The sequence below is a fragment of the Lithobates pipiens genome, unplaced genomic scaffold, assembly GCF_037356315.1.
Source record: "Lithobates pipiens isolate NorthernLeopardFrog02 unplaced genomic scaffold, aLitPip1_a1.2 Scaffold_8, whole genome shotgun sequence".
NCBI lineage: Eukaryota > Metazoa > Chordata > Amphibia > Anura > Ranidae > Lithobates > Lithobates pipiens.
In genome coordinates this window covers 274,681,235-274,704,607 of record NW_027507903.1, presented here as the reverse complement: position 1 = coordinate 274,704,607, position 23,373 = coordinate 274,681,235, and the positions used below count along the sequence as shown (strand labels likewise).

Here is a 23,373-nt window from a genome sequence, read left to right as displayed (position 1 = left end):
CCAGCCAGTAATGGTCCCTCTCCTTGATCCTTCCGCAGGCTTTGCAGGATTTGCAGGATCAGGGAGGCCATGCAGCGTAGGTTAGCTGAGGCATTCGGTCCGGAGTCCTCTGGGTCACTAAGGACAACATGATCCGCAGCTACCTCCTCCCAGCCACGTACAAGTCCACGTGTTTCTTGGGACTGTAAATCATCCCTATAAGACTGCTGCTGCTGCTGATGCTGAGTGCCAGCCTCCACCTCCATGCTGACACAATCATCCTCCTCCTCCTCTTCCTCCTCCTCACCCTCTTCCCGTGTGATGGGTGGCACAGCAGGAACACTGTCTGGATAAAGGGGGCCTTGAGAGGCAAGGAAGTCCTCCTCTTCCTGCCTCTGTTCTGCCTCAAGTGCCCTGTCCATTATTCCACGCAGCGTATGCTCCAAGAGGTGGACAAGAGGTACAGTGTCACTGATGCATGCACTGTCACTGCTCACCATCCTTGTGGCCTCCTCAAACGGTGACAGGACAGTGCATGCATCCCTGATCATGCCCCACTGGCATGGTGAGAAAAAACCAAGCTCCCCTGACCCTGTCCTGGTGCCGTAGTCGCACAGGTACTCATTGATGGCCCTCTGCTGCGTGTGCAGCCGCTGCAGCATGGCCAATGTTGAGTTCCATCTGGTGGGCATGTCACATATAAGGCGGTTCTTGGGCAGGTTCAACTCCTTTTGGAGCTCAGCCAGCCGAGCACAGGCATTAAATGATCGGCGGAAATGCACACAGACTCTCCTGGCCTGTTTCAGGACATCCTGTAAGCCGGGGTACCTGCCCAAGAACCGCTGCACCACCAGGTTAAGGACGTGAGCTACACAGGGCACATGGGTCAGTTGTCCCTGTCGGAGGGCGGACAGGAGGTTGGTGCCATTGTCGCAAACCACCATTCCTGGCTTAAGCTGGCGTGGCGTCAACCACCTCTCGGCCTGCCCCTGCAGAGCTGACAAAACATCCGCCCCAGTGTGGCTCCTGTCCCCCAAACAAACCAGCGCAAGCACGGCATGGCATCGTTTTGCCTGCGTACTTGCGTAGCCCCTGCAACGCCTACGGAGCACCGCTGCTTCTGAGGACAGAGCACTGGAAGAGGCCATGGAGGAAGAAGAAGAGGAGGGGGTGGAGGAGAGAGGTGTGTCACAACCAATAGTAGCATTTTGGAGGCGTGGTGGCGGAACAACCTCCAACACTACTGCACCTTGTCCTGCATCCTTCCCAGCAGCCAGAAGAGTGACCCAATGGGCCGTGAAAGACAGGTAACGTCCCTGTCCATGCCTGCTGGACCATGAGTCAGCGGTAATATGCACCTTACCGCTGACCGCCCTGTCCAGCGAGGCAAGGACATTGCCTTCCACATGCCGGTAGAAAGCCGGAATCGCCTTCCGTGAGAAAAAGTGGCGTTTGGGGACCTGCCACTGAGGAACCGCACATTGTACAAACTCACGGAAGGGGGCCGAGTCTACCAACTGAAAAGGCAGCAGTTGAAGTGCTAGCAATTTAGCCAAGCTAGCATTCAACCGCTGGGCATGTGGATGGCTGGGAGTAAATTTCTTCCGCCGGTCCAGCAGCTGGGGCAGGGACATTTGCCTGCTATAATCGGACGTGGATGTACCACTAGCAGAGTTCCCGGAAGCACTTGGCTGTGACACACCTAATTCTACACCTTCATTCCTCTCAGAGCAGGTTTCAGAGAGGACTGAAGGTCTAGTGGGGTTGGAGATGCCAGCTGATGAGGAGCAAGGAGAGGTCCGCTTTGTTCTTTGGTGTGGGTCTTTGAGGTATGCTTGCCAACAAGCTGCATGGCAGGTCAACATATGTCTGGTCAAGCATGTGGTGCCCAAGCGGCTGATGTTTTGGCCACGTGAGATACGCTTGAGACATATGTTGCAAATAGCAGCGGTGCGATCTGATGCACTCCTCTCAAAAAAGGCCCACACCAAAGAACTTTTAGAATAACGCGCAGAGGAAGCGCTCTGCGCAGGCGGAGCTCTGCGGTGTGATTCAGTCGGTGTGCTGCCCCTAAGCTGGCCCCCGGAGGGCATCCTGCCTCGTTGGACATGTGCCTCCTCCTCCTCCTCCTCCTCCCTCCTTCCAGGCACCCACGTGGAGTCAGTGCCCTCATCATCCCCTCCCTCTTCATCGCTGTAGCAAACCTGGCAGTATGCTGCAGCTTGTGGAACATGACTGCCAGATTGCTGTGCTTCTTGAGCATCCTCTCTCTCTGCGCTCACGCTACTGCCTTCCTCTAGCTGAGTGTCATCATCAGAGCCCACCAAACACTGGGCATCCTCCTGGAGCATGTACCCAACACTGTGCTCAAAGAGTTCAGGAGACTCCTCAGGAGGACGTGGTGGGTCTAGGGAAGGAGTCACTGATGATGACATTGAGAGGAGGGACGACGATGTGTTGGCAGCTGCTTTTCTACTACCCTGAGACTGGGTGAGAGAGGATGAGGAGGATGAAGAGGGCTTGGTCATCCACTCTACCAAGTCGTTGGCATGTTGCGGTTCAACATGTCCAGCTGCAGAAAAGAAGGACAAGCATGTCCCATGGCCACGTGCTGATGACAATGCACCGCGTCCACGACCAGCAATGTTGTCTCTAGACACAGAGCCTGCTTGCCCTCTTTTATCGGCTCGCGCCTGTCTGCCTCTCCTTGCTGGCCTTCCAGACATGGTAATGGCCTGAAGGGAGTTGGGTAAAACAGTAGTTGGGTAGTTTATATTGTGCTGGAGGCACACAACACCCACTAACTCCTGCAGATGCCTTTTTTATAGAACAGCAGAGTTAAAGGGGTATATACAGATGTATACTGTGCTGTGCTGGAAGCACACACAACTTCCAATAACTCCTGCAGATGACAATCGGGCCCAAATAGAGAACAGCTATGTAGGTGGATTATAGCGGTATGTACTGGGTACAGAGCACGCACACAGCACGCACTATCTCCTGAGTGACACTACTGACTGCAAGCTCTATTGTTAAAGATGGACCACTAGCTATATAGGTGAGGTGAATATCACGGTGTATACTGCGGTCAGGGCACGCAGACAATAACCAGAAAACAGCAGAGTTAAAGGGGTATATACAGATGTATACTGTGCTGTGCTGAAAGCACACACAACTTCCAATAACTCCTGCAGATGACAATCGGGCCCAAATAGAGAACAGCTATGTAGGTGGATTATAGCGGTATGTACTGGGTACAGAGCACGCACACAGCACGCACTATCTCCTGAGTGACACTACTGACTGCAAGCTCTATTGTTAAAGATGGACCACTAGCTATATAGGTGAGGTGAATATCACGGTGTATACTGCGGCCAGGGCACGCAGACAATAACCAGAAAACAGCAGAGTTAAAGGGGTATATACAGATGTATACTGTGCTGTGCTGGAAGCACACACAACTTCCAATAACTCCTGCAGATGACAATCGGGCCCAAATAGAGAACAGCTATGTAGGTGGATTATAGCGGTATGTACTGGGTACAGAGCACGCACACAGCACGCACTATCTCCTGAGTGACACTACTGACTGCAAGCTCTATTGTTAAAGATGGACCACTAGCTATATAGGTGAGGTGAATATCACGGTGTATACTGCGGTCAGGGCACGCAGACAATAACCAGAAAACAGCAGAGATAAAGGGGTATATACAGATGTATACTGTGCTGTGCTGGAAGCACACACAACTTCCAATAACTCCTGCAGATGACAATCGGGCCCAAATAGAGAACAGCTATGTAGGTGGATTATAGCGGTATGTACTGGGTACAGAGCACGCACACAGCACGCACTATCTCCTGAGTGACACTACTGACTGCAAGCTCTATTGTTAAAGATGGACCACTAGCTATATAGGTGAGGTGAATATCACGGTGTATACTGCGGTCAGGGCACGCAGACAATAACCAGAAAACAGCAGAGTTAAAGGGGTATATACAGATGTATACTGTGCTGTGCTGGAAGCACACACAACTTCCAATAACTCCTGCAGATGACAATCGGGCCCAAATAGAGAACAGCTATGTAGGTGGATTATAGCGGTATGTACTGGGTACAGAGCACGCACACAGCACGCACTATCTCCTGAGTGACACTACTGACTGCAAGCTCTATTGTTAAAGATGGACCACTAGCTATATAGGTGAGGTGAATATCACGGTGTATACTGCGGTCAGGGCACGCAGACAATAACCAGAAAACAGCAGAGTTAAAGGGGTATATACAGATGTATACTGTGCTGTGCTGGAAGCACACACAACTTCCAATAACTCCTGCAAATGACAATCGGGCTCAAATAGAGAACAGCTATGTAAGTGTATATAGTGGTATGTACTGGGTACAGAGCACGCACACAGCACGCACTAACACTACTGACTGCAAGCTCTATTATTAAAGCTAGATCACTAGCTATATAGGTGAGGTGAATATAGTGGTGTATACTGCGGTCAGGGCACAGACAGTAACCACTACACAAGAGCAAGATAGTAAATCAGCCAAAAACGATTGGTGTGTAACTGTGTTGAAGGTACACAGAACACCCACTGCTTCAGACGCCAACACACTGCACGAGGCCGCCTTAATGGCGGCCTTATATAGTGTGGGCCGTGCACTACACAGCCTGAGCTATGATTGGCCACAGGCAGGATGCCTGTGGCCAACCATGGCTCTCCTCGCTGCTGGCGCTGCGATTGGCCAAGCATGCGGGGTCACAGTGCATGCTTGGCCAATCGTGAGACAGCAATGCATTGCGCCATCGCAGTGCATTGTGGGCCACAGGAATTTTGCCGCGAACGGCCCAAATGTTCGGAATTCGGCGAACGCGCGAACGACCGATGTTCGAGTCGAACATGCGTTCGACTCGAACACGAAGCTCATCCCTACTGTTAACCATTAACAGACAAATATGCTTAGTTTATAAGACTCAAGCAGCAACATTTTATACCAACAAAATAATAGTTTACCAACCACTGTCCACCCACAAAGTGGGCCACATTACCCCCATAAAGATGGACCTATAATACCAAATAAAACCATTGTTAACCAATAACAGACCAACTTTCTTACTCACCAAGACTCAAGCAGTAATATCACCAATCAAATAACAGCTTGCCACCCACTAAGTGGGTGACATTATCCATAAAGGTGAACCGTGACAAGGGAAAATAACAAAAAGGAGGGTGGGAGGGGTAGCGGGTTTAAAAAATTCAAATGGGAGGCTGAAGATAATCCAAAGGTGAGTCCCGGTGGCTGGACCTGAGCTAAATGCTGACTCCCAGTGACAGGAGAAGCTACACAAGTGAAAGGTTACACTTTGTTGCCCTATGAGTTTATGTGAAATCTCCACTAACCACTTCAGCCCCGGAAGAATTTATCCCCTTCCTAACCAGAGCACTTTTTGCGATACGGCACTGCGTTGTTTTAACTGAAAATTGCGCAGTTATGCAATGTTGCACCCAAACAAAATTGACGTCTTTTTTTTCCGCAAATATAGCTTTCTTTTGGTGGTATTTGATCACTTCTGCAGTTTTTATTTGTTGCGCTATAAACAAAAAAAGAGCAATATTTTTTACTTTTTGCTATAATAAATATCCCCCAAAAATATATAAAATAAAATTTCCTCAGTTTAGGCCAATATGTATTCTTCTACATATTTTTGGTAAAAAAAATCGCAATAAGGGTATATTGATTGGTTTGCACAAAAGTTATAGCGTCTACAAAATAGGAGATAGATTTATGGCATTTTTATTATAAATTTTTTTATTTATTAGTAATGATGGTGATCTGTAATTTTTATCGTGACTGCAACATTATGGCGGACACATCGGACACTTTTGACACTATTTTGGAACCATTGTCATTTATACAGCGATCAGTAAATAATAAATATTAAAAATGCACTGATTTCTGTATAAATGTCACTGGCCGGGACGGGGTTAAAGACTAGGGGGTGATGAAGGGGTTAAGTGTGGAGTGATTATAACTGTGGGGGGGTGGGCTACCTAGGACATGACAGCGATCACTGCTCCCATTGACAGGGAGCAGTTGATCTGTCTTGTCACTAGGCAGAACAGGGAAATGCCTTGTTTACATAGGCATCTCCCCGTTCTGCCGCTCCGTGATAAGATCACAGGACACCGGTGGACATCGAGTCTGCAGGTCCCATGGGCACGGTCACGGTGCACGCGGCGGGTGCGCACACTCATAATGCCACTTCTTAAAGGGGACGTACCTGTACACCAACTTCTGCAGCCATGTCAATGTGCCAGTTCGTCATGAATACTTAATTTCCCTGAAAATGTAATCTACTTACAAGGTTTAGTTCCCTGCTCAAAATAGTCTGGGACAAGGATTTGCATTAAAAGGGGCTGACTTATGCAAAGTATAGGGATCGGAGATGTAGCCAGTCCTTACCTAGGATTAGAGAGGCCACCAATCAGAGCCAGGCCATACCAACCAATGAGGCATCAGCCTGTAATGATATACACAGACTAGATGGGAGGGAAATACTCTGGTAGAGCAATCACAGGAATGGAACCATTGTAGGCTGTATCTTGGTAACTATGGGAAATGTTTGCCTTGTACTTGTAACTAAATATGTTTGTCTTATGTCTTTTATGTTCTACTGTTTGTTGATTAATGTTTTAAGGAATATACTCTGTATTCCTTCATGTAATCCATGATATTTACCCTTTCCCTGTACAAATAGATAGATTGTGTGTATTAGTCTAGGCCTACTTTACTATATACCAATACATTTTTGTTATTGTGTTAAAGCTTTTACTCATGGTCAAAGAACTCTCATTTAACCCAAATCATATCCGAGAGATATTAAAGCTCAAATATAGTAAATGGGTAACAACTTATTGGCCAAAAGATTTTTCACCAACCCAGTGCTAAGCAGCTGAGGTAAATCTTCCTAGCAATAGCAGGCAACTTGTCACACAAACCAAAAACAACCGGCAAAGCAGTCATCCATTGACATGTACTTAACAATCATCATAGCCCTCTATTAAGAGTACAATTTATTTAAGAACAAATGGGTGATAGGGATTACAATCCCATGGGGCCACTTCTCAATTTTGTATTTATAGTCATAACATTTTTTTTTTCCATTGCTCTCTGATATTTCCCTCCAGCAAAATGCAGATTGTAATTGTATAATTCATTTTTAATTGAAATAGAAGGTTACATGCAATGCTAGCCCCAAAAAAATGAATGGTTTAAAAAAATATTACATACTTTAAGTCTATATTGGTTTTATTTTGTCTACTAGTCCTAAGGTATATAAGTATCAAGTCAGTCAAACACTGATGATTTCCTTCCAGAGTCTATTATAAAATAATTCACTTGAGGCAAAATTTGTAAGCAGTAGTGCCAGAATTTGACATGCTTTAGAATCTATGACAATTAAATTACTGCAAGGGCCTACTTGGGAGAAAATGTCATACTGCAAAAGGATAGAAATAAAGGTCTAGACAGTGTTGGAATCCTCCATGTGCTATTATTGTGATTCTTAAAATAAATAACATTTTTATAACAGAAAACAGTTGAAAGAGATAGAAGATCAGATTTTGGAAGTGCTATCTCTGTCACAAGGAAACATCTTGGAGGACGAGCGAGCTATTGACATTCTTTCCTCAAGCAAGAAATTGTCCCAGGAGATCCAGGAGAAACAAGAAATAACAACTAAGACAGAGAAACAAATTGATGAAACCAGAGATGGCTACAGACCGGTATGTATGTTTTTTAATGCCTATATGCCATGTTGTCATTATGCGGTAACCACAAAAATGACTGAATAAAATTGGTTTAAATATTACCATAAGGTATTAAAAGAAAGTAAGGTTTATGTTTTTAAAAATGATAAAACAATAAACAGAAATATACACATGTATTAATACACAAACAATTGGCCTAATGAAGAGGCAAAGAATGATATGTAAAGCACAATATAAACATTCTAATTAGTCTAATTAGTTGATTTAACTATTGTTGATTTAAGGTGACTTCCTGTGACCTTAATGCACTTATTGTAATATTGTACCTTGCGTATCCTATATTCTGTATGTACTTCTTTAAAGTAGAGATGCCACTTCCATAATGTTAAAGCTGACGTGAATGAAAAAGAAAGTAGCAAGCTTTGGGTTCACTTAGGGTCTTGAAGACTCCGAGTTCCCCAAAGCAAGGTGACTCAGTATGTAAATACATTTCAAGAATTTAAGAAAAATCCCTGGCAAGGGCCCCACCTGTAATTAACTTCTCTCTATTGGTTAGAAATGCATTGTCTGTTGCATAGGGGATGTATCAATTTGTGCTTTCTCTCGTATGTTACAAAAGTGTTGCGCTTCCTTTAAAGGATCAAACTACTGTAAAATGATAAATAACCTGATGTTTGTATGTACAACTGGGATTTCAGTGAGAAGATCTATGCATTTGAGTTAACAGGTCTGCATACCTAGAGATGGAAAATTTCTAAACATTTTGAAGCTGTTAGAAAGAAAAAATGTCCCTATTTTTTTCTGGAAAATGTAAATTTTCTGAAATATTGAAAACAAATTCAATGTGGAGTAGTTTTACACATTGAAAGTCATTTTGTTACACTGGGAACATGAAATACAGTGTATATAAAAGTATAATGTTTAAATAGAAGTACAGCTTATTCAGAAAATAAACGAAACTAGGTTTTTATTTTTATTTTTTTATTACAAATGGAATAACAAGGACTGTATATTTTAAGAACATTTCAGCTATACAAGAGAACAGGTAACCACCCCTCCTTTCCCTCATAATAATTTGAAAGCTTCCTGCCAATATGCATTTTTATTTATTGACAATGCTGATCAAGAAGCATATATTGCTCTTGAAAGAGCTTGATCAATGTTCTCCTGATTTTCAGGTGTGATTTTTACCTATTAATGAAGGGATTGTGCATTTTGGAAAGGGAGTGGTTGGCAACACTTCCTTACTTGAAGATGCTACTTATGAAGAAACACTTTTGATGATCCAGATGCAGTAGAAAGAGGAATGAGAACTCTGGAGGGAAAAGCTACTTTCATTTTCATTATGGGCCACATCATTCCATTCCATAAAGTTTTTTTAAATGTCTTCAGGGCACCTCTGGCATGCAAGGATGTGTTTTTTCATCCACGTAGCATATGGAAATTAATATTTCTTCTTGCAATATTTGCAAATTGCAGAATGTTTCCGAATTCTAGATGTTGGCCTCACCATTTTGTTGAGAGGGGGAAAAGATAAAACAATTTACTAACCAGATTATAGGTAAACATTATGGCGATGGTGGAGAACACTAATAAGAATAATTGAAAGGTTAAAAAAGAAAAACAAATTTCTCAAGACAAATTTTCCCTCTTACCTGCCAATTAAGACATGAGAGGACAGAAACTATCATCTACTGTATTCCAACAATCACCCAACTGTAGGAGGTACAGTTTGCTCAACTATAGGCAAACTAAATTGGAGCTTTTCTCCTGCAGTGCCCCCTAGTGGCAGAAATGCATATTTCTTTTGTGTGAGAACTGCATTGAGAAGTACAGTGTTACATGAGTTGTATTCCAGGATTTGCTTGTCATCAGCTGAGAGAACTTACAATAATTCTTTACATAAAGTCTCATAAATCTTTCAATAGGGTCTTTATGTTATATAGTTTGAGTACCATTTCATAGATATATTATTTATCATTGTAAAAAAAAATATATATTCCACACTCCTTTTTTTTCCAGAAAAACAAATGTCAAAAAAATCATTTTTTTTCCAGGCCTTCCCATCTCTATGCACACCCACTATTGAAATAAATGGAGGTATGTGATGATAGTAATATCTAATGACTTCAAACTGAGTGACGAGAAGGGGAGGTCATGTTGTACAGAGTACCAACCTCATTTCCCCAAGATTCACAAGGCTGCAACAATATGTTTAAATTTGATGGCTACTTAGCTAAGTCTGGATGTGGTTTCAGTGGAGTCCACAGGATGTCTTCATAGCTAGGGATGGCCGAACGGTTCGCCCGGCGGTCGTTTCGCAGCGAATTTCGGCTGTTCACCGTCCGCCCGATCGGCGGACTATTGCCGCCGTTTGCCCGGCGGACTTCCGTGTTTACTGTGTAAAAGAACTTTGACCTATGATGACACATCCATCATGGGGTACAGGACAGCCAATTGAGACATTACAGCACATGGACACTTGGACATTCCCCCTAACTTATAAATAGACCCAATCCGGCAGCCATTTTACATTCTTTCTTCTGTCACTATAGGGAGAGGTTGCTGTGTGGAGCAGGGAGAGACTGTAGTGACCCAAATCGCTAGCTATTTGGTCCACAAAAGTTCTTTTCAGGACTGGTATAGGTGTTAGGTGTAGTTCAGGATATAGGCTTGAGGCACTGCTGTGCTACTGATTGTTGCAGCAGCCTGTCTCTTGTCAGTGTAGAGAGAGGGACAGGACGCTGTGTGCTGCAGGGACAGTCAGTTTAATCATTAGCTGTTACTATTAGGTCCACAAAAGTGCTATTCAAGTTATTGTTCCAGCAGCCTCTGTTTTGTCAGTTTAAATAGGGACAGGCAGGAAGCTGTGTGTGAGGCAGTGAGGGACAGTCAGTTTAATCAGTAGCTGTTATTATTAGGTCCACAAAGGTTCTTTTCAGGACTGGTATGGCAATAGGCTTGTACACGTAAAATATTCTTTCTTCCAATTATAGAAATAATATTATACTTGACTGCTGCCCTTCTGCTGCAGTAGTCCTTTATCAGTATAGGGACTGAGGTACAGTCTGCTAATCATTCACAACCTACTTGTTCCACAAAGGTCCTTATAGGGACTGGTAAGGTCTAGGGTGCTACAGTACATAGGGTTGAGTGAGGTACAGTCTGCTATTCCTTAAGGACTGGTATAGGTCCACAATACATAGGGTTGAGGTGCACTACTGCTCACTGCTGCCCTATACTGCAGCAGTCCTTTATCAGTATAGGGACTGAGAGTTTTGTCACAGGTTCATTTAAAAAATGACAGGCAGAGGAAGAGGCAGGCCCTTCCGCAGGGGTGGTAGGGGTAGGGCAGGAGCAACAGGCTTGAGCCAAAGTGGGAAGTTGCAGAAGGTGCGTTCAATTACTTTAAACGACGCACCAGACTTGGTTGAGTGGCTCACTCAGCCTTACTCTTCTGCACCCTCCTCATCCTCTCGATCTGCACCCTCTTCTTCACTCTCTGCTATGTGCACCCCCAAAGACACTACCACCAACAACACCACCACCACCACATACCTTCCGCTTGAGTCACAGGAATTATTTTCCGATCCATATCAAGACATTTCTGATGCGCAGCCACTCTTGGTATTGGATCAGGAAGAGGAGGTAGCAACAACCGCTACTCAGCAGTCTGACAACAGTACCCAGATCAGCCCAAGGAGGAGGTTGGTCCCCGGTGTTGCTGCCTACTCCGAGATCTCTACTTATAGCGGTGGGGAAGGTAACGTCGATGATGACGTGTCTAGTGATGTCACGTGGGTGCACACAAGAGAGGAAGAGGAGGGGAGTTCAGAGGGAGATATGGACCAGCAGATAAGGAGGAGAAGCAGGAATAACTTACATTGCACAGGAGGGACAAAGCAGACTGCAAATGTATCAGGAGCGAGTCATCGACCATGTACGGTCACATCTGGCGCTCCCAGGACACCGGCACATGGCTCCGCAGTGTGGGCTTTTTTTAACGTGTCCGCTGCTGACAATAGCGTTGCCATCTGCAATCTTTGCAGTCAACGCATTAGTCGCGGTAAGCCCAACACTCACCTAGGGACGACCGCCTTAAGAAGGCACATGAGCAGCCATCACCGAGCCCAGTGGGAGCAACCTCGTCTTCTACTTCTCCTTCTCCTCTCTCCTCACAATTGTCCTCCACTCCACCTTCCATCACACCAAGCTCATGTTTTTCTGCAAAAAGGCAGGCTTCCGTGGGCCTAATGTTCGAGTGTAAAAAAATGATGACGCCGGATAACCCTTTTGCCCAACGGTTGATGGCTGGCTTGTCAGAACTGATAGCCCACCAACTACTGCCATATAAATTGGTGGACTCGGAGGCCTTTCGAAAATTTGTGGCCATTGGAACACCACAATGGAAGGTCCCAGGAAGGAAGTATTTCTCACAGAAGGGCATCCCAGAGCTATATGGCCATGTTCAGCGGAAAGTGAATGTATCTCTGGCACATAGTGTTGGTGCCAAGAAACATCTGACCACAGACACGTGGTCTAGCAAACACAAGCAGGGAAGGTATATCACTTTTACTGCCCACTGGGTGAACTTTCTGACGGCCGTCAAGCATGTAACCCGTGGCACCCATGTAGATTTGGTTTTACCGCCACGGATTGCATGCAGGCCTGGCTCTTCTTCTCCTCCTCCTCCTACTCCATCCTCCTCCCTCTCCTCCTCGGCTGACTCCTCCTTTTCCGCTGCTAGTGTCTCTTCCACTGCGCCGCCCAAGCTCTCCAGAACCTATTAGACATGGCAGGTGAGACGTTGCCATGCCGTGCTGCGTCTGTTGTGCCTGGAAGCCAAGAGCCACACTGGCCCGGCACTCCTTTCAGCTTTGCGTTCACATGCAGATCAGTGGCTAACACCGCTCAATTTGACAGTTGGTAAAGTAGTGTGTGACAACGGTGCCAATCTGCTTAGCACATTGAAACAGGGCAAAATTACGCACGTGCCATGCATGGCACACGTCTTAAACTTGGTCGTGCAGCGATTCATTGTCAAATACCCTGGGGTCCAGGACATCTTGCGGCAGGCAAGGAAAATCTCGGCCCATTTCAGAAGATCTTACACGGCCATGGCTCGCCTTGCTGACATTCAGCGGCGACACAATCTGCCGGTCAGACGTCTTATTTGCGATTGCCCGACGCGATGGAACTCAACCTTCTATATGCTTGATAGGCTTCTCCAGCAGAAATGTGCAGTTAACGTCTACCTGTATGAACTCTGCAGTAGAACAGGTTCTGGGGAGCTGGGGTTTTTTTCACCGCGCCAGTGGCTGCTCATGCGCGACGCATGCAGACTTCTGCGGCCATTTGAGGAGATCACCAAACTGGTCAGTCGCAGCCATGGCACCATCAGTGACATGGTACCTTATGCCTTCTTTATGGAGCGTGCATTGCGTTGTGTCATTGATCAAGCTGTGGAGGAGCAGGAGCGGGAAGATGAGGAAGTCGCAATGCTGGATGAATTCCCAGGGGGGCTACTCTATCTGAGACAAGTGAACAACAGGAGTCTGAAGAGGAGTCAGAGGAGGATGGTGCCGGGCGGATGAGGAGGAGCAAGAAGAGCATGCTTTAAACCTTTCTGGGATCCCTATTGTTGTGCGTGGATGGGGAGAGGAGAATGAAGAGGACGACATTATCCTGGATGATGAGCAGGAGCCAGGCCATCACACCGCTTCCAGTTTAGTGCAAATGAGGGCTTCATGCTCCAGTGTTTTAATAGGGACCCCCGTATAAAAAGCATAAGGGTCAAGGACCAGCACTGGGTGGCAACGTACTTAGACACAAAATGGCGGAAATGTTACCGCCGTCACAGAGGGCTGTCAGAATGGAGCACTTCCAGGCCTTGCTTCGAGAAATGCTGCATTCTGCTTTTGCGTGCGCTGGCAGAGGAGCAATTTCCACTCCCAGAGAAGGAGTTGCGGGTACCAATCCAACAGCGCCTGCAAGAAGAGGCCGGTTTGAAGATGTGTTGGTGACTTCGGATATGAGGTCATTCTTTCAGCCGACCCATCGACAGGTGTCATCCGGATCCAGCATCAGGGAACGCCTAGACCATCAGGTGTCCGACTACATCGGGTTAACGGCTGATGTGAACGCTCTGAGGAGTGATGAACCCCTGGACTACTGGGTGGGCAGGCTTGACCTCTGGCCAGAGCTTGCCCAATTTGCAATCAAATCGAGCACACAGACCTTCTTTCTTCATTTGGCTCACTTCCTTGTCCAAAAAAAGCACACCATACTATATGCCCGTACCCTGCTGTTTGAAGAGGTTGAGCGGTGTCATATTTCTACTGGGGCTGCTTATTATGAGGGGCTCCCACCATCCCTGTGCTGTGCTGACTTCCTCCTGGGGCTGCTTATTATGAGGGGCTCCCACCATCCCTGTGCTATGCTGACATCCTCCTGGGGTGCAGGTGTCAGTGCTGTATATCACGGTGCTGGTGTCAGTGCTTTATATCACGCTGCTGATGTCAGTGCTCTCTATCACGGTGCAGGTGTCATTGCTGTATGTCACGCTGCTGGTGATCATCTCCTGCACCCTCTTCTTTGCCTACCCTGACCTTCCCTCTCCTCCATTGCCTTCATGCGCTCCACAGTCCTGAATTGTCACAACAATTTCACATATAAAAAAAGAATGCTTGTAGTTGTCGATCCCAGATTCACCTCATACATGTGTTATGTCATTGGCCATGTGGTGGGACTATGTTTGCACAGCTAGTAATTATTTTGTGGCTGCAAATTTGACCTGTAGGTTTGCAAAGTTCGCCTCCCATTGAAGTCAATGGGGCCCGCCGCGAACGTTACGGTTCGCAAACTATCGGCCGCGTTCGCGGTCCGCGTTCGCGAAACGTCCCGTCGGAAGTTCGTCCATCACTATTCATAGCACAGGAGTGTGAGAAAACGGTGTGGACCCTTCTGTTGATGTATGCAGAAGATAATAAAGAGTCTCCCTTTGCCACAAGACAGATTATGGCAGATGAAATACAGGCAGTTAGGTAGATCCATGAAATGGTTGGAAGTTAGTAGCTATCTCAATTAGACAGCTTTGTATGACAGTAAAGTCTTATATCTGTCTGTGGTGGTGACCACTGTCACAGTTTGTGGTCTGCAATCCTCAAAGGAGAGTGCCATGTCTGGGATATCAGACATCTTTCTCTCTGTGACTTTGGAGGTATAAGCTGTATCTGGGGACGATCATCTGGGAAGTCCTGTCAGTCTGGTACCTCTATCGGTTTCATGCCCAGGAATATGACGAGATCCTGTAGTTGGGTTTGGGTGTGCAAAGCAAACATCTGGTCTTTAGGCTTAACAATTAAATGGAATGGGAAGCCACACCTGTATGATGCTGTGGACTCCCTGATGAGACCTAATTTGTGTCAGAGTAGCCCCCTCATGTGCAGAGTGTGATGGGAAAGGTCTGGCAGAAACTGTAGCCAATCCCTTTAAAAATCACTGCACCCTTATGCTAAGCTCTACAGATAATTTATTGACAGAAAGGGAGATAATGTATCCCAAGGAGTGTATGTTTGGCAGATTTTGGTTTGGGAGACACAATGGACTTTGTTTATGCTCTTGACGAAAACCCTAAATTGAACAATGGTTTGGTTTTGCCATACATCTGAAAATTTGTTGTGGAGTGCCCCTCTCAATCCGCTGAGTCAGAGTTTCTAGGTCTCTCCTGTTAGGAAAGGGAGCACAAAATGTATTTTTCCATTTTGAGACCTCTGACCACAAGTGGTGTCAACCGGCACTTGAAGAGGCAGACATAGCAGGGGACCCAACTTCAGTAAGGACAGGTACAAAGCTAGGGATCCAGATGTCAGAGGTTCAGTGTGTGGTTCCTCAAGCAGTGGAGAGTCCAGTTGTAGAGCTGTCGCCTGCTGTTAGGAACTGTTATGATAAGTGCAGCAGTGCCAGTGAGATCAGGATATAGAGCTGGGGAGCCTGCACTCTGAGATACTGTTAGCTGCTCCTCTAGTACCGGGGAGCCCAACTGCAAGTCCTCCGACTCATCTCTCTTGCTGTTTGATGTGGCTGCCACGTGGCTGGGCGCCATCTTGGTAGGTGAGTGGGGAAAGTTTAAAGATGCTGAGGCAGTAAGATATGGATGAAGACCTGGGGTTTCAAAGGGTGCAATCCATACCAGATCACTTTCTTACCCTGGTCATGGGGTAGATGATGTGTACAGTCCCACCTGGTTTATTGAGAACCCTCTGTCTAGCTGTCACTCCGGATCACACCAGACAATGCTCCCCAAAAACTTACATTTAAATCTGATGTCTGTTGGTTAGAGAGGGTTGTCAATTTGTAAAAACCACAGACTAGATTGAATACCCCCAAACCAGGACACAGCTCAGCCATGAGACACATAAAAAACAAGCAGAGCATCATAAATCTTGTTTAGCACAGTCTAATAATGAGCTTGGTTGTAGATGGCTAATTGGCTGTAAATAGAACTTAGCAGAGCATTGAAAGCAAAAGACTTTGAATATAGCCCTATGATAAACAATGGTAAAGTAGTCTAGTGGCAATACACATTGATAAGTCTGGCCTTACGTCACCTGAGATAGCCCTTTCATACATACAGAGCCCCTCAGCCTGTAAGGGGTGTGACCCTGGGTGCCACTTGAAGTGCTACTAAAGTCTCCCTTTTTTGTGTTTAAAAATAATAAACATGGCATACTTACCTGCTCTGTGCAGTGGATTTACACAGAGCAGACCAGATCCTTCTCTTCTCGGATCCCTTTTTTGCGCCCATCCCTCCTACTGAATGCCCCCACAGCAAGCAGCTTGCTATGGGGACACCCGAGCCAAGCCACAGCTCCATGTGTCCATTCAGACACGGAGCTGTGGCTAGGCCCTGCCCCCTCTCTCTTCATTGGCTCGCTGACTTTGATTGACAGCAGTGGGAGCCAATGACCCTTCGCTGCTGTCTCTACCAATCAGGAGGGAGAGTTTCAGGATGGGCTCAGGTAAGTAATAAGGGGGTTGGGGAAGCTGCTGTACACAGAAGGTTTTTTATTTTAATCCATAGAATGCATTAGGATAAAAAAAATTTTGCCTTTACAACCATTTTAACCCCTTTCACTCCATGACCGAGCACTATTCTGTCACTTATCCCCCCTCCCCCCTTTTCAATCAAGGGAGCCTGAACCTCTTGCACTGGCACCTCTTTGTCAGATATCTTCTACATAGGAACATTCCTGCCTATCATTACTTTTCCTAATACCTTTAAAGGAGACCTCTGCATCCTACCTCAATGTCTACAGAAATGCATACCTCCATCTTTTTCTGGGTGTACATTCAGAAGCACATCTGCTTATTTTTCTCAGGGTCCCATTATCTATTTTACCACAATGCAATTTACTAGTCTTGGTATCTTTCTTTTTCTAAATATAATGACTCCTACTAACTACAAATCCAATGATCCACCTCATGTCAACTAGTTCACACAAGCTCCTTTAGTGCTTATATGGAGATCTACTACATATAATCTTTGCTTTTGGTACAAAATGCCCAAAGATTACATAAAACAGACCTCCTTATACATATAATATGTTGGAGATGTCATAAAGAACCAAGCACTTTAAGCCACATTCTATTGTATAGCCAAGCGTAACAATACTTTTGAAAACTGATCCATACTCTAATCCAACAAATCGGTGGTTGTGGGGGTCTGCGAGCGGGGGCCTTATCAGAATCTGGAAGCCCCCTTTAACAAGGGGACCCCCAGATCCCGCCCCCCCTGGTTGAAATGGTAAGGGGGCACAAAAATACCCCTACCATTTCAAAAAGAAAGTGTAAAAAATAGTTAAATAAGACAAACACACTTTTGAAAAAGTCCTTCATTAAAAATAAAAAAAATAAAAAAAGATTTCAGCAGTGGTAATCCACTCTTGCTATCCGGTGACGGATGATCATCTCTCCAGCGATGGCTGATCTGATCCAGCGCAGCGAATCCATCCTTCTTCTGTATCCACAGAGGAGACACTGCAGGTTCCCGATGGCCTGACATTTCTTATATGCGGAGGGCGGGGCCACCCATCACCTGACCCCGCCCCCTCTGACGCGATGGGGAAACCCAGGCTTTCCCAGTGACGTATGGGTGACCCTGCCCCCTCTGATGTAACGCAGGTTCCATTACATCAGAGGGTGGCAGGGTCACCCACACGTCACTGGACCCCCAAAGCTTCTTCCCAATGTTGAGGGCATGTGGCCTGGTATGGTTCCGGAGGGGGGGCGCTCTCTCGTCCCCCCTCTTTTCCTGCGGCCTGCCAGGTTGCGTGCTCGGATAAAGGGTCTGGTATGGATTTTTAGGGGGACCCCCACGTCAATTTTTTTTTAATTTGATGCAGGGTTCCCCTTAATATCCATACCAGACCTGAAGGTCTGGTTGGAGGGTTGTTGATTTGTTGATTTGAATCCCAACCACGGCACTGCCTGCATGGACTTTGCATCTTTTCTCTATGCCTGTGTGGGTTTCTTCCCACACTCCAAAGATTTCCTGGTAGGTTTATTGGTTCCTGTCTAAAATGGCACTAGTATATATGAATGTAAATTAGGGACCTTAGATTGAAAGTTCCTTGAAGTCAGGGACTGAAGTGACTGTACAAATTAAGTGTAAATTGATCGTACTATATAAGTACCTGTAATAAATAAATACATTGATTGTGAGGCAGGGAATGATATGAGAGAAGTTGGAGTCTCAGATGAAATTCCCACACTGGCTCTGTTAGGTGCAGATAAGGGGACTCAAGGTGTTGTACTATGAACCTTCTTATCAACTGGACCCTATGGACATACCAAGGTACTGTGTAAAGATGTGGGTGTAAAAGAAACTTAGGGATGTACATCGGAGGAAAGTGGGGTGGAAATGTACAGTCCTCTAAGAAGAAGAGCTGGCCAGCTTACATGCACAGTTACCCAATACATATACTGAATGTCTGATGTTGAAAATGTAATTGCTGAATCTGATTGATAATTCTAGCAGTGAAGCAAAGGCTGCTGATGTGCAGTTTCTGTTTGCAGTGCAGGTGAATGTTACCCATAGACCCATTTACCCAGAGTATCCAGCCTCTGCTGAGCCTTAGCTGCTCTCTTCGTTCACCACAAGATTGTTGGCTGGAAAACATAGTGCACCTTCAAGCAAGCACTGCAGACTGACCCAACTCTGGGAAAGCCCAGAATTTTAGCCTCCAGCTCTCCTGTGGGTTGGCAAAGCGGGTGATGGAATGCACTACAAAGGAATGCACTACAGCCTTTGTCTGTAAATGATAAACTTTTTAAGGGGTGGCAGTGGATATTATTAGGCTACTACCTATCCCTATGAGTTAAGGCAAGCATTACATCCTGATAGTGGTGTGTTTTGCCCCCTGGTACTCAGAAGCTGTTGCACTATCGTGGCTGAGGCTTTATGTGAGTCTTTACGGGAATAGAATTTCTTGCAGATCTCATTAGTAATCGAGACCCACAATTTGTGCCTGAAAAAAATAGCAAACATGTTATACAGTGGTGTGAAAAAGTGTTTGCCCCCTTCCTCATTTCCTGTTCCTTTGCATGTTTGTCACACTTAAGTGTTTCGGAACATCAAACCAATTTAAACAATAGTCAAGGACAACACAAGTAAACACAAAATGCAATTTGTAAATGAAGGTGTTTATTATTAAAGGTGAAAAAAAATCCAAACCATCATGGCCCTGTGTGAAAAAGTGATTGCCCCCTAAACCTAATAACTGGTTGGGCCACCCTTAGCAGCAACAACTGCAACCAAGCGTTTGCGATAACGTGCAATGAGGCTTTTACAGCGTCCTGGAGGAATTTTGGCCCACTCATCTTTGCAGAATTGTCCTAATTCAGTTACATTAGAGGGTTTTCGAGCATGAACGGCCTTTTTAAGGTCATACCACAACATATCAATAGGATTCAGGTCAGGACTTTGGCTAGGCCACTCCAAAGTCTTCATTTTGTTTTTCTTCAGCCATTCGGTGGTGGACTTGCTGGTGTGTTTAGGATCATTGTCCTGCTGCAGAACCCAAGTTCGTTTCAGCTTGAGTACACGAACAGATGGTCGGACATTCTCCTTCAGGATCTCTTGGTAGACAGCAGAATTCATAGTTCCTTTTATCACGGCAAGTCTTCCAGGTCCTGAAGCAGCAAAACAGCCCCAGACCATCACACTACCACCACCATATTTTACTGTTGGTATAATGTTCTTTTTATGAAATGCAGTGTTCCTTCTACGCCAGATATACTTGGACACACACCTTCCAAAGAGTTCCACTTTTGTCTCATCGGTCCACAGAATGTTGTCCCAAAAGTCTTGGGGATCATCAAGATGTGTTGTGGAGAAATTGAGACGAGCTTTGATGTTCTTTTTGCTCAGCAGTGGTTTTCTCCTTGGAACTCTGCCATGCAGGCCATTTTTGCCCAGTCTTTTCCTGATGGTGGAGGCATGAACGCTGACCTTAACTGAGGCAAGTGAGGCCTGCAGTTCCTTGGACGTTGTTGTGGGGTCTTTTGTGACCTCTTGGATGAGTCGTCGCTGCGCTCTTGGGGTAATTTTGGGCGGCCGGCCACTCCTGGGAAGGTTCACCACTGTTCCATGTCTTCGCCATTTGTGGATAATGGCTCTCACTGTGGTTCGCTGGATTCCCAAAGCTTTGGAAATGGCTTTATAACCCTTTCCAGACTGATAGATCTCAATTACTTTCTTTCTCAATTGTTCCTGAATTTCTTTGGGTCTCGGCATGATGTGTAGCTTTTAAGGATCTTCTGGTGGACCTTACTGTGTCAAGCAGCTCCTATTTAAGTGATGCCTTGATTGTGAACAGGTGTGGCAATAATCAGGCCTGGGTGTGGATAGAGAAATTGAACTCAGGTGTGGACAACCACAGTTATAGTATGTTTTAACAAGGGGGGGCAATCACTTTTTCACACAGGGCCATGATGGTTTGGATTTTTTTTCACCTTTAATAATAAACACCTTCATTTACAAATTGCATTTTGTGTTTACTTGTGTTGTCCTTGACTATTGTTTAAATTGGTTTGATGTTCCGAAACACTTAAGTGTGACAAACATGCAAAGGAACAGGAAATGAGGAAGGGGGCAAACACTTTTTCACACCACTGTACTTACCTTCCCTTTGCAATGGTTTTGCACATGGCACCCCTAAGCTTCCTCTTCTTGGGTCCCCCTCCGCACTTCTGGCTCCTCCTGCTGCTGAGTGTCCTTATTGCAGGCCTTGTGCGTGCTCTTTTACAAGCCCCATTCTGTGTGTTATGTGTTTTGGGGCTCTGCCCCTTTGTCAAACCTTAGGGAAACTTCCCTATTGTTTGACAAGGGGGTGTGGCCCAAAAATGTGTTACCATGCCCCTTGTACAGAGTGCTGTCATTGCTGATTGGACCTGAGTGTCAGGGCTGAGGACACCCAGAAGCCACTGTACAAGCTGGACTACTTGCGCTCCAGCTCCCTAAGCTACAGCGGCTCTCTTCACATCTACCTAGCAGCTTCCTGTCTGAACTTTGCACACACCAGTTGCTTGCCTGCCAATCCCAGCCATTGATGACAATTCCTCAATGGATGACATGCTGATCCTTCCTTCACTGGCTCTGGAACCAGCCAGAGCAAGGATGTTGTCATGGTCAGGGGTCAGGCTCAGAGGCCAATAGCTACAGCAGTAAACAGGCCCCCATTGACCACATGGATAAGTGCATCAGCATGTCAACCTGGCAGATGACCCGGGCTTACCTGAGTCTAAGCGCTAACCTGTGTTCACCAGAGATCCTGATGGTGGAGAAGGGTTTTGCTGTGTGTTAGTTCCAGGTCAGAGTCTTCAGAATTTCCCCACCAGGAGGTGAGTAATCTGGGGGCCAGTAGCAGATATAGCAGGTAGGAATCAAGCAGAAATGTAGTCAGTAAACAAGCCAAGGTTATAAACAAAAGGTCATAGGTTGGTATTAAGAAGAGACATAGTCGAAGAAAAAGCTAAAAGTCAACAACCAGTGGTCCTGGAGATACAGACGCATCAGATGTGACAAGAACAGGACTTTTGCTGGGGAGAGCATAATAATCTAGCAAACAGGAAGTGCAAAGGTAAGGTGTAAATAGTAATTTCATGGGAGGAGTAAAGAGTTCAAGCTTTATGAGAACCAATGCATTAGACAGATTGTCCAATGGATCAGACAGGGTACTGTCCAGCATCTCAGGTGGCTGAGTGAGAAGAGATATCGCTATGCACAACAGAGGTTGCAGGTAAGTACTACAGCCTGTACTTTAACCCTTGGATTTAATGAGCATTGACCCTCTTAGTGTAGGGAGAGGGGGAGCACTCTGTTGGCATTTCATTCTCCAGCAATACCATTGGACCATATAACACAAGACAGGAATTACCAATGGCCAGGCGGACATTCTACTGTGCTGGCAAGTAGAGTCAGGAGACGTTGGTTCAGAAGCAAACTAATATTCTTAGTTTTGTATCCACTCTAATTCATTCACCTGCAGATCAAAAGGATCTGATTTAATTTGCAAATTATATTAGTTTAAGCAACTGACAAGTTTTTAAATTTGTCTCTATATTTAACCCCTTATTAACCCTCAGTTTTCCCAAATCAGCCCACATTAGCATTCTCTACCCTCTTCCCCTTTTTAACTATTATTTTCATGCTTTTTTTCGTTTTTGTTTTTTTGTTTATGTTTATTGCTATTTTGTTAACCATTAATATATAAACATTTTTCCTGTTTTTTTGTTTTGTTTTTTGTTTTGTTTTGTTTTTTAATGTCACATTTTAAAAAGAGCAACATACAAAAAGGCTTCATTTTATTTCTAAATAACTTTTGCAATGTTTTGCACCAGAATCATATTTTTGATATGTCTAGCTTCATTTTAAATAGAATAGGTTGCAGAAGAAAAAAAAAACCTTTACTTATCATCTACAGCAACACTACTTGTTTAAAAGTAGCACTGGTCAAGAAAGAAACATGCATTTTTTTTAGTTTTGGAATTTTTTTTTCTCTAAGGATTGCATTAAAAAAATGACAAAATAAAGCCTTGTTATGGAAGCAATGACAACGGTATTACTGAACAAACAGCTCTATAGAAGAGTTGTAAAAAGTGCTTTGGTCCATAGAGGGTGGGTGTACAAGTATAAGAATGGAAGTGGTTAAATACAGCACTCAAATAATGGTACAATAGCCTAGCAGTAATACACATTGGTAAGGCTAGCCTTACTTGACCTGCAACTTCCCTTTAATACATATCCAGCACTCTGTAATGGCGATAGCATTATAGAACATAGCTACACTAATATATAAGAGAATAGTAAGCAGTTTGATAACAAACATGCTCATGTTATAATGTGAAGCAATTATATTAGTCACATTACTCCTAAGGAGAATATGCATAAGAGGCACATCATGTTTGATGACTATCAAATCATGATTTACTTTTTTCAATAATACAATTGCTGTCAGATTGTTAAACCCTGTTATCTTGAAATATTGATTAAGTTAAAATAACTGGCATTAGGAGAGTGTCTGCTGAGGTATCATAAAACACCTCAACACCCAT

The 23,373-nt window shown here is 45.0% G+C and overlaps 1 protein-coding gene across 1 annotated transcript in view; it reads left to right on the top strand.

The window, feature by feature from the left end:
• The window catches only part of LOC143962680 (dynein axonemal heavy chain 3-like), a 2,426,925-nt gene that overhangs the window by 2,045,369 nt on the left and 358,183 nt on the right, over positions 1 to 23,373 (top strand). Inside the window, exon 64 of the mRNA XM_077472045.1 lies at positions 7,581 to 7,773. Coding sequence (XP_077328171.1) covers positions 7,581 to 7,773 — 193 coding nt within the window. The remainder of the gene's footprint in view (positions 1 to 7,580; positions 7,774 to 23,373) is intronic.